Source organism: Triturus cristatus, chromosome 4_1 (assembly GCF_964204655.1).
Source record: "Triturus cristatus chromosome 4_1, aTriCri1.1, whole genome shotgun sequence".
Lineage (NCBI taxonomy): Eukaryota > Metazoa > Chordata > Amphibia > Caudata > Salamandridae > Triturus > Triturus cristatus.
The window spans coordinates 1,025,301,764-1,025,310,663 of record NC_140585.1 but is presented as its reverse complement, the minus strand read 5'-3'; the positions used below and the strand labels follow the sequence as shown (position 1 = coordinate 1,025,310,663).

Sequence of the window (8,900 nt, the reverse complement as noted above, 5' to 3'; positions counted from 1 at the left end):
GACGTATTTGACCACGCAATGGATGCAATCATTTGTTGGACTAATCACACTGTTTCTGTTTTTACTTTTTATTTTTCAGGCAAAGCTAAATTTTATAAGCACGCTTTTAAGCACAGTGGAATTTTCCGGTTAATTTTTATTTATATAGAGTTATTCATTCAGCTCTTGCACTAAGGAGGGTGGATGAGGTTCGGGTTAGATACAGCAGGGGCAATGCATTATGGGTTTGGTAGTATCAGTTGTTTCTACAGAGAGTTTGTTCTTTTTTAATTTAGGCAGTCACATGGTTTCATTCAGCACACCTGTGTGAGTGGTTTAAAAGCTGGGAGGGAGCGAATACTGGGATAGATCTTTTGGAACACGAGCGGAAATACGAGGAGTACGTAATGCCGGTTTTGGCTGACACAAGGTGAAGAGGGGTTAAGCTTATTTCTTTGATGGATTACATTTTAGCAGTGAATAGATAAGGGACAGTTTAAGGGATAGCACAAACTGTTAGGTATGAATCAGAGGCAAGTAATGGGAGCATGTTCTGTTTTCAAATTTTGTTTGTAAATGAGTTTCACGCTGTTTAGCTGGCGGGATGATAATAAGGGTGGTTGAGGGATGTGAGTCTGTGGGGTTAGGGGTTAATTTTCTTGTGCTATTTTTCTCTTGTTTCTTTATATGTTAGGTAGGTTATGTTCCTGAGTGGTTGGCTAAGTGCATCTTTCTAATTTCTTACAGTGACCCCTGACGAAGAACCAGAATAGGTTCGAAATGCATTGGGTGATATTGAAAGTTCCATAGTGAAATACGATTGATTGCACACGCTTATGTTAAAGCTTGGATGGGCAACAGAAAGCGTTCTTGAAAATGCAAGAATAAAGTATTCAATGTTATCTATCTGTCTCCGGATTGATTTTACGAAAACTCAGAGTTTTTGATCATCAAGAAGAAAAGTTTACTGGTTTAATATGGATTACTTGGTGTACAGTGAAAAATTTGGCGTACATGGAAAATGTTCTCTTTAAAGCAGTGCAGCAGCTGGGGCCACTAACAGCGGCACCTCTTCTTAAAGTCTTGTACATGCTGTGATGGGGCGATTCACCGCACTGCTTGCACGCACGCACATTGGCAGTTTCAGCATAAACTCAAACAATAAAGACAAGGGAAGGAGTGCAGTCGCTAAACTAGTTTCATTAACTTTTTAAAAGTGGCATTTTAAAATTGTAAATACAAATATGACTTTACCATTAAAGATTTTTTTTCATTTCAATTTCATAGATACAAAACGTGATCCAGCCACTTGTTATCAATCAAAGATTAGCACTTATTAAATGCAATAAGGCAACCTAATGTTATCCAAGGGACAGGTAGGCCTTACAGTAGTGAAAAGTGAATTTAGGATTTTTCCACTACCAGGACATGTAAAATTTAAAACTACATATCCAACCTTTTAACTAAAATGTACCCTGCTCTATGGGCTACCTAGGGCGTACCTTAGGAGTGACTTATATGCAATAAAATGGGAGTTTAAGGTGGCAAGCAAATTACATTTCCAAATTGTACTGGCCATTAAAAACTGCATTCTGGCTACAATTTCAGGCCTGCGGCTTGGTTTAAGGTGCTACTTAAGTGGATGGCACAATAAGTGCTGCTGGCCCATTATTATCTTTTTATTTATGGGCACTGTGCATTTGTTATAAAACTTTTCCATGAACTTATAAATAGTTTAAACATGCCAATCAGGTGTAAGCTGATTAAACCATGTTTAGGGGAGTGAGCACAAGCACTTTAGCACTGATTGGCAGTGATAAAGTCCTCTGGAACTCTACTGCCAACAAAAACAAATTTTGGCACGAAAAGGAAGGTCGACTGGCAAACATTTTGGGGGGAGGCCACCTCAAGGCTGGTAGTTCTAATACTAGACAATTTTAATTTAATTTAGTAACTTTTGAGATTATCAAGGAGAAATACAAAGGAGAAATTGTAGCATGCAGGCATGTGCTTGAGAAGCCTTTTCGAAGGCAGGCTGACCATACAGATATGTCAGAATTTCATTGTGCTGCTTTCTTCATACTTGAATAGAGGGGTACTGGTAGTGGTGGGTGAATCACCAATTTGCCAACAGAAGAGTTTGCACATGGCACAAATATGTCACCGTTCTCAAATTGGTTTTGCAGGACAGAATTTCAAGCTTTTTGGGAAACTTTGTGGTGCTTGTGGATTTTCTCCCCTCCAAATTCCTACAAAAGTTGACAAAACACCACAAACTTGCACAATCTAACTGTTTTTCACCTATGAGAAAAATTGCTAAAAACGGTTTGTGGCGCATTTCATGTTTTGAGTTCAACAAAACAAAAGAAAATGTCCAAGGCTAGGGGCAAATGGTACGGGTGAGTATCACAGACCAATAAGTGGCATTAGGCACTTATTTTGGAATTATCCTTTGCTTTCACACTGTTTGAATCATTCTCAGTGTTTCCTACTAAATAGATTGTCCACTACATTTCCTATAGACTGTGGATTCATGATCAACTCCTGACAGTTAAACTTACCCTCTTTTCTTTGTGGTTGCTCCAAAGAGTAAAATATTTCAGGTGGAGTGGTCCATAGAACATATCGCTGGAATATCGCTGGCAGAAGAATAGATTGTTAGCTGGGGAAGTTCATGCATTGCTTCATTGACTAAGCTTTTTTTCTTGTTCACTGAAAATTTGGCAGCAGAGTTTGAACTGACTGACACACATACAATGTTACTTTGTTTGAAAAAAACATTCTTTCATCAATTGGGCAGAACACATCTAACTTGTCACTGGATGGGCAGTGCAAATGCCAGCTCAAAATTGCCTAGCCACCATTGCAAGATTGTTTGGTCCCTAGTGCAGTCCACATAACCTTGCTCCAGATATGCTAACAAATGCTATGGAAGGCCTGTGACCGAACAGATAAGTGCCAATTCAACATATGTGTGAGCTTCTAAATAATATTAGTGTTGTTACAGATGAAAGGCTTCACTGATCAGCTTGGTCAGCAACATTCCAATTTGAGACTGGAGGCCACCAAATTTATTTTAACCCTGCTTTCTGTGTTCTATGGGCTTTTAGTGCTATTCCCGAATCAGTCAAGATTTTGTGTGTGATGGGTTTTTGGTTAAAAGTATGGTTAAAAGTAACCCTGTTGATGTCACGCTACGCGGAGCTCCGCAAGCGGCGGAGTGCGATAGAAAAAGGCAGTTTGTGGTGATTTGCGGTGCCGGATGCTTGTTCGCACTGTGCAATTATCGCGAATGGCACCATGCACAGTGCAAGCGGGCAATGCTTTCCTTTCTGCCGCTCAAGTAGATTTTTACTCGAGCTTCAGCTTTCTTAACGTGAATGGACAGTTTCTCAATGCAAGCGGTCGCGAGTATACGCGACCACTCGTAATTAGAAATCTGACACCTGGATTGAGAAATCTCGCCGAAGGTTGATTTTCCACGCTCGCGCTTGCTGACTTGATGTTGACGATCATAAATAAAGAAAAATCTCGCTGGTAGGTGGATTTTCCTCGCTCGCGCTCGCCAACATAATGTTGACAAACGCAAGCAAGGAAAAAAAATCCACTCCACAACACAAAGCAGAGTTTTTTGGAACTCCGCGATCTCCGCGTAACGCAGAGTGTGGCAAACTCTGCGAGCAGGGCAGAGTTCACCACCCAAGCTTAGGTTAAAGAGGTGAAATGCAACAAGGTACCCAATTATCCTTTGAACATGCACTTGAATTTTCCTTTCTGCCATTGTCTTAGCCATCCCTGTCTCTTTCCCTCTTGTATGCAGAAAGTTCAGTACACAGTTTCAAAGATCTATTTTGTAGGTGTGGTGCAGGTTATTAGATTATTGGAATTTTCCAGAGAATAGGGAGGGTCAATGGATGGATGGTAAAGGGAGTCTCCAAGACTGGCCACCAAACCCAATCATCCAGTCTGTCAGTCTATTCCCCTCTATAGGCAGTGGCTACTGCCTTTTCTGTACCTTCCACCAACTCCTTATTCATGCTGCTCATCTCTGCTCAAAAACTATTCTGTCATTATCACAGTTCCAAATGTCTGTCCACATCCATCAGATGATGCACATTAAAGAATTTCAAGCATCTTGAAGGGAGCCCTCTTTAAGAAATCGCATTGCTAGAGATGAGAAAAGCTTGCCAATATCCACAGCTAAAACTCACTAGACTGTAAAAATTGTTGAACTGAAAGAACAATACAGGGATTTAGTGAGAGGGGAACTGGTGGGGGATGTGAGTTTGACAGAAGCTAGCTTAGATTGTGGGCTGTTGGATACTTGCATCTGCATGTTGAGGATTTCCATGCATTTCTAAAGGTTTCCCTCTCTAGAGATCCATCAATATGAATGCTCGGCCAGGCTGCCACATAAGTCTTGCTCAGAATATTGCACTTCATCTAGTCACTAATGCTATGGCTGTTATTGGAGGAAATTCTGTACCCTTCATTCCACATTTCATATGTGGCAGTGGCACCAGCAAAAAAAATTGCAGCCATCTACATCTAGGCTGAGAAGCATGCATTGAACCTGAATACAGTGTAGAAACTCTACAGCATGCAATATGACTTAAATGGTGCAGCCATCCCAGTCCACCTCAACTGTACTGACGACTGACATGTAACAGGGGAGCGCATGCTCATGTCTCACAATTATAGCCCAATATCAAACTTACCAAGGTCAAGAAAAACAATTGAAAGTACTTTAAATTATTGTGGGTGCTGGAACGATATTTACATTCTCTCTGACCCCCAGTGTAGATATAGTTCATCGTGTAAAATTAAATTTTTGCAGGTGGATGGCTACAAGGATCTGATGTGAGCCATAGCTGGATATTTTAATGATCCATTGCTTTTCATGATGTACACAAAATAGTCCATCATGCCTTGACCTATGCTAGGTGTTTCTGAAATAACACATGAGAAATGGTTCAGAGAACCTCTTAACTCATATTATTCATGGTAAGCATTCGGGCCTTCAAGTTCTACAACATTCATGTCCCGATTAGGGGGGAAGGGGCGTAACACACAGAGTTTTACTCCATGGAATTCTACGAGTGACATAAAAAAAACACGAGATTCTATGAAGTTATGCGAGCACCAATAGCTTGTTCTGTGCTGTAATTAGCACAAATGGCACCACGAGGAGCGGCAGAGGATGCTGCTTCTTTCTACCACTTAAGTAGATTTTCTACTGGAGCGCCAGCTTTCTCAACGCGACTGCCTGAATTGAGAAATCTCGCCAGTAGCCATTCTAGCACCTGAAGATCCTGCTAGGTGATGCAAATTCTTGCTCGTGCACTCCAACTTACCGTTGGCAAGCCGCAAGTGAGAAAAACTGTCATGTGGCGGTTGGCGGAGTTTTACCAGAACGCAGAGTGGGCCAAACTTCACGAACTCCATCGGTGGAGCGAAATTCGTTGCCCACCCCTAGATATATGCAGGCACCAATCATATAGAAAGTGCTCGATTAATGATTTCTGAGTTGCTGCAATACAACAGACTGCCTGGAAAACACCTTCTTTTGTTTGAATTGGAATATCCTCAATATAAATGAAAGTAACACATAGTGCTATGCTTTGTGCCAGTTCTCACCTATGTCATTTCTTTCAGATTCCCCTTTTACTTGTATAGATCTTGTTCAAAAATGTAAATGTCATGTATATCTTGCACAATTGTTTTAGCCCTCAGGCTCTTAGTCCTACTATTGCTTCACCCCAAAAGCATGAAAGCAATCAAGAGGACTAGCAATAGTACTGTTAAAATCAGCAAAGTTATGGAGAACCTTTCCTTATTTTTTATTTTACCTAACCTACAAATGTTTTAGGAAGCTCTGCTAAATCCTAGTGATTTTTACCAAAGTTACTGCAAAGGTTTGTGAGGTCTACTGCTTGTCACATTGAATGAGCACTGGATCTCCTGAGTTTAGCAATATGCACTTTTTATGTAAGGAGTGGGCCTAGAGGAACAGTGTTGTTTCCAGGTTTTATATATAGTAATAGCTGCCCAATTGAAGATTATCAAAATTCCACTGTGGCTCTGTTAGACAGTTACAAATGATTGTAGATGTCAAATGCATAGATTACTAGAGGCTGGAGTGGGAATTAACCAACTCTCCTATACTTCAAAAAGAAAGGTTGAGGATGATCTTGTAATTTTTGAAAATGTAAGAAATTGAAATTCATTTAAACTGGGTGACTGCCCACCTCAAGGAATAATTACAACGCTTCTCAGGGTGAATCCTCAAAAACACCCAAATAACCTGAGCTTATCCCCTTGGTTGCTATTGCACAGAACAGACAGGATTAATTTAGGGCAGGGGTACTCACAAACTTTCTGTCGGGGGCCAAAATTACAGTGTGGTTAGTGGCCGAGGGCCGCACTGGTAGGGGTGGAGTCAGTGGGGGCGGGATCAGTGGGGGCGGGATCAGTGGGGGGCGGAGCTAGAGTAAAAAAAAAAAAACTTCCAAAACATGATTAGGCAATGCTGTATTTCACAATCAGATGCAACTACAAAGAGCACATTTTGATAATACATTTTTATTTGAAGGCATTTAGTGAAAGTAGAACAGCAAGTACAAAGGCAAACATGATGGGGAAAAGTCTTTCCCAAGGCACAGAGTTTATCCACTAATTTTACATTTCATGTCCGCAATTAACTTCTTGTATTCTGGAACCTTTTCAGAGAGTGCAAGTCTCATGAGGTGATCCAGATGTGCATCAGTCAGTTTGTTTCTTAGTTTGTTTTTTATAGCACCCATTGTAGAAAAGGAATACTCGCATACAAATGTGGAGCCAAACATGCAAAGTATTCTCTGTGCCAAGGTAAAAAGAATAGGGAATTTCTCAGGTGGCACACTTTGCCAGAAATCTTCTGGTTCCTTCCCCAAGAAAGAGGACTCGAGCACAGAGCTGAATTGCATGTCAATTAGTTCCATCTCAGCTTGTGCCCTTTTCAAACCAAGAAGTTCAACAGCTTCAAGATTCCTTGCACTAACCATCCATGGATTTTCTACAAGTCTGAAAAGTGGGGTGAGAACTCTGAACTGCGAAAATCTCCTCTTAATGTCCCCAGACACTTCCTCCAGATAAGTACACAGATTGAGACTGGACAACATTTCCTGAGCTTTTTCAACCCTCTGTGTTAAAGCCTGCAACTTAGGAAAGTGTGTGAGATCCCCATCGTTCATCTGCTCTCGGAACAGCTCGAGTTTACTTTCGAAGGAGTATATGGCACTCATCATTGAGGACACAAGTTTCTGTCTACCTTGAAGTGCCAGATTGAGTGTGTTGAAATGTGAGAAGATGTCACACAGAAAATGGAGCATGGTGAGCCATTGCAAGTCATATAATTCTGGGAAGGACTGCCCTCGGCTGATTACAAATTGTTCAATTTCAGGAAGCAAACTAATAAATCTTTCTAGCACTCTACCTTTGCTCAACCACCTAACCTCAGTATGCAACAACAGATCTGCATATTCACTTTCCGCATCCCTCAGCAATGATTTAAAAAGTCTGTGGTTGAGTGCTTTCGCTCGAATATAATTAACAATTTTAACGACTTGCTTCATAACCTCATTTAGTTGCCCTTGTTTTATTTTGGCGCATAATGCTTCCTGATGGATTATACAATGATAATCAATTAAAGTGGATGATTGAAGTTTTTTCCTTAACAGAGATACAAAGCCCTTCTCATGTCCAATCATGGAGGGTGCCCCATCTGTAGTGACACTTACAAGATTGTTCAATGGCAGGTGATGAGTATCAAAGAAATTACACATGCTGGCCAATACATCCTCTCCTCTTGTGTGACCATGCAATGGCAAAAGGCAGAGTAGCTCTTCCTTTGGAATGATTCCTTGTTCCAAATACCTCACCCAAATCATTAACTGTGCCACATCACCTACATCTGTTGACTCATCCACAGCAATGCTAAAGAAAGGGGACAGCTTGACTGCATTGATGACCTGCGCTAGAACATTGTCACCCATTGACTCGATGCGACGTGTGCATGTGGAATCTGACAGTTGCAATGCACCTATTTCCTTCATAATGTTTGCTTTATTAGGATAGTTGGCAAATAAAATGTCTGCTGCCGAGAGAAAACACTTCTTAACCAGCTCTGCTTCTGTAAATGGCTTTTTATGTTTGGCAAGTAAGTAGCAAATTTGGAAGGATGCCTCGGTTACTGCCTCGGATTCTTTCATCTGGCACAGAAAGAGCTTTTGTTGGGATACAAGTGCTTCCTTTAGTGATGCCACCTTCGCAGAACGCAGTTTGGAGTTCAGTGGATAGTTTGCAGTGTATCCAGAGTGCCGCGTTTTGTAGTGCGGTTCCAGATTATATCTCTTAAGCACATTTACTTTCTCTTTGCAAAGCAAACAAGTGGCTTTTTCTTTTGGCCATTCCACAAACAAGTACTCTTCTTCCCATGCTTCCTGGAAGGTCCTGTGTTCACTCTGGATCGATCTGGGTCGTTTGCAAGGCTTGGAAACTGGACTGTAGGCCATTGCGGAGCTCTCCAGCTACTTTGTTACTACACAATAAGTAACACGGACCTGGATTCGGATTTTGCGCCCGACAGCACCCTACGACTGGTAGACCGACACACTCCACGACCGATACTGCGTCACGACCGATGGACCAACACCACTTCGCGCAACAGATCTGTGAGCAACATCAAAGTAATGTTTTGTTTAAACATACAACATAATGGGTAAACCTGCACATGTCACTCAATAGGGATTTGAAATAAATGGCATGCCCAGACACGTATTTAAAAGCACACGTTCACGCGCAGGTATCTTGGCGCTAAATAACAGATGTTTGTTGCTACCCAACTCATTTTATCGACCTCAGATGCATGAAGGGCAGGACCC

At 41.4% G+C, this 8,900-nt stretch overlaps 1 protein-coding gene across 1 annotated transcript; it reads right to left on the bottom strand.

Moving 5' to 3' along the window:
* Positions 1–6,644: 6,644 nt before the first annotated feature.
* Positions 6,645–8,531, bottom strand: LOC146856001 (general transcription factor II-I repeat domain-containing protein 2-like). Its single transcript, XM_085651195.1, has 2 exons — positions 7,020–8,531; positions 6,645–6,836 (listed from the first exon to the last, which is right to left on the bottom strand). The coding sequence occupies exons 1-2, from the start codon at positions 8,529–8,531 to the stop codon at positions 6,645–6,647; spliced, it is 1,704 nt and encodes a 567-aa protein (XP_085507321.1).
* Between the last annotated feature and the right edge of the window lie 369 nt (positions 8,532–8,900).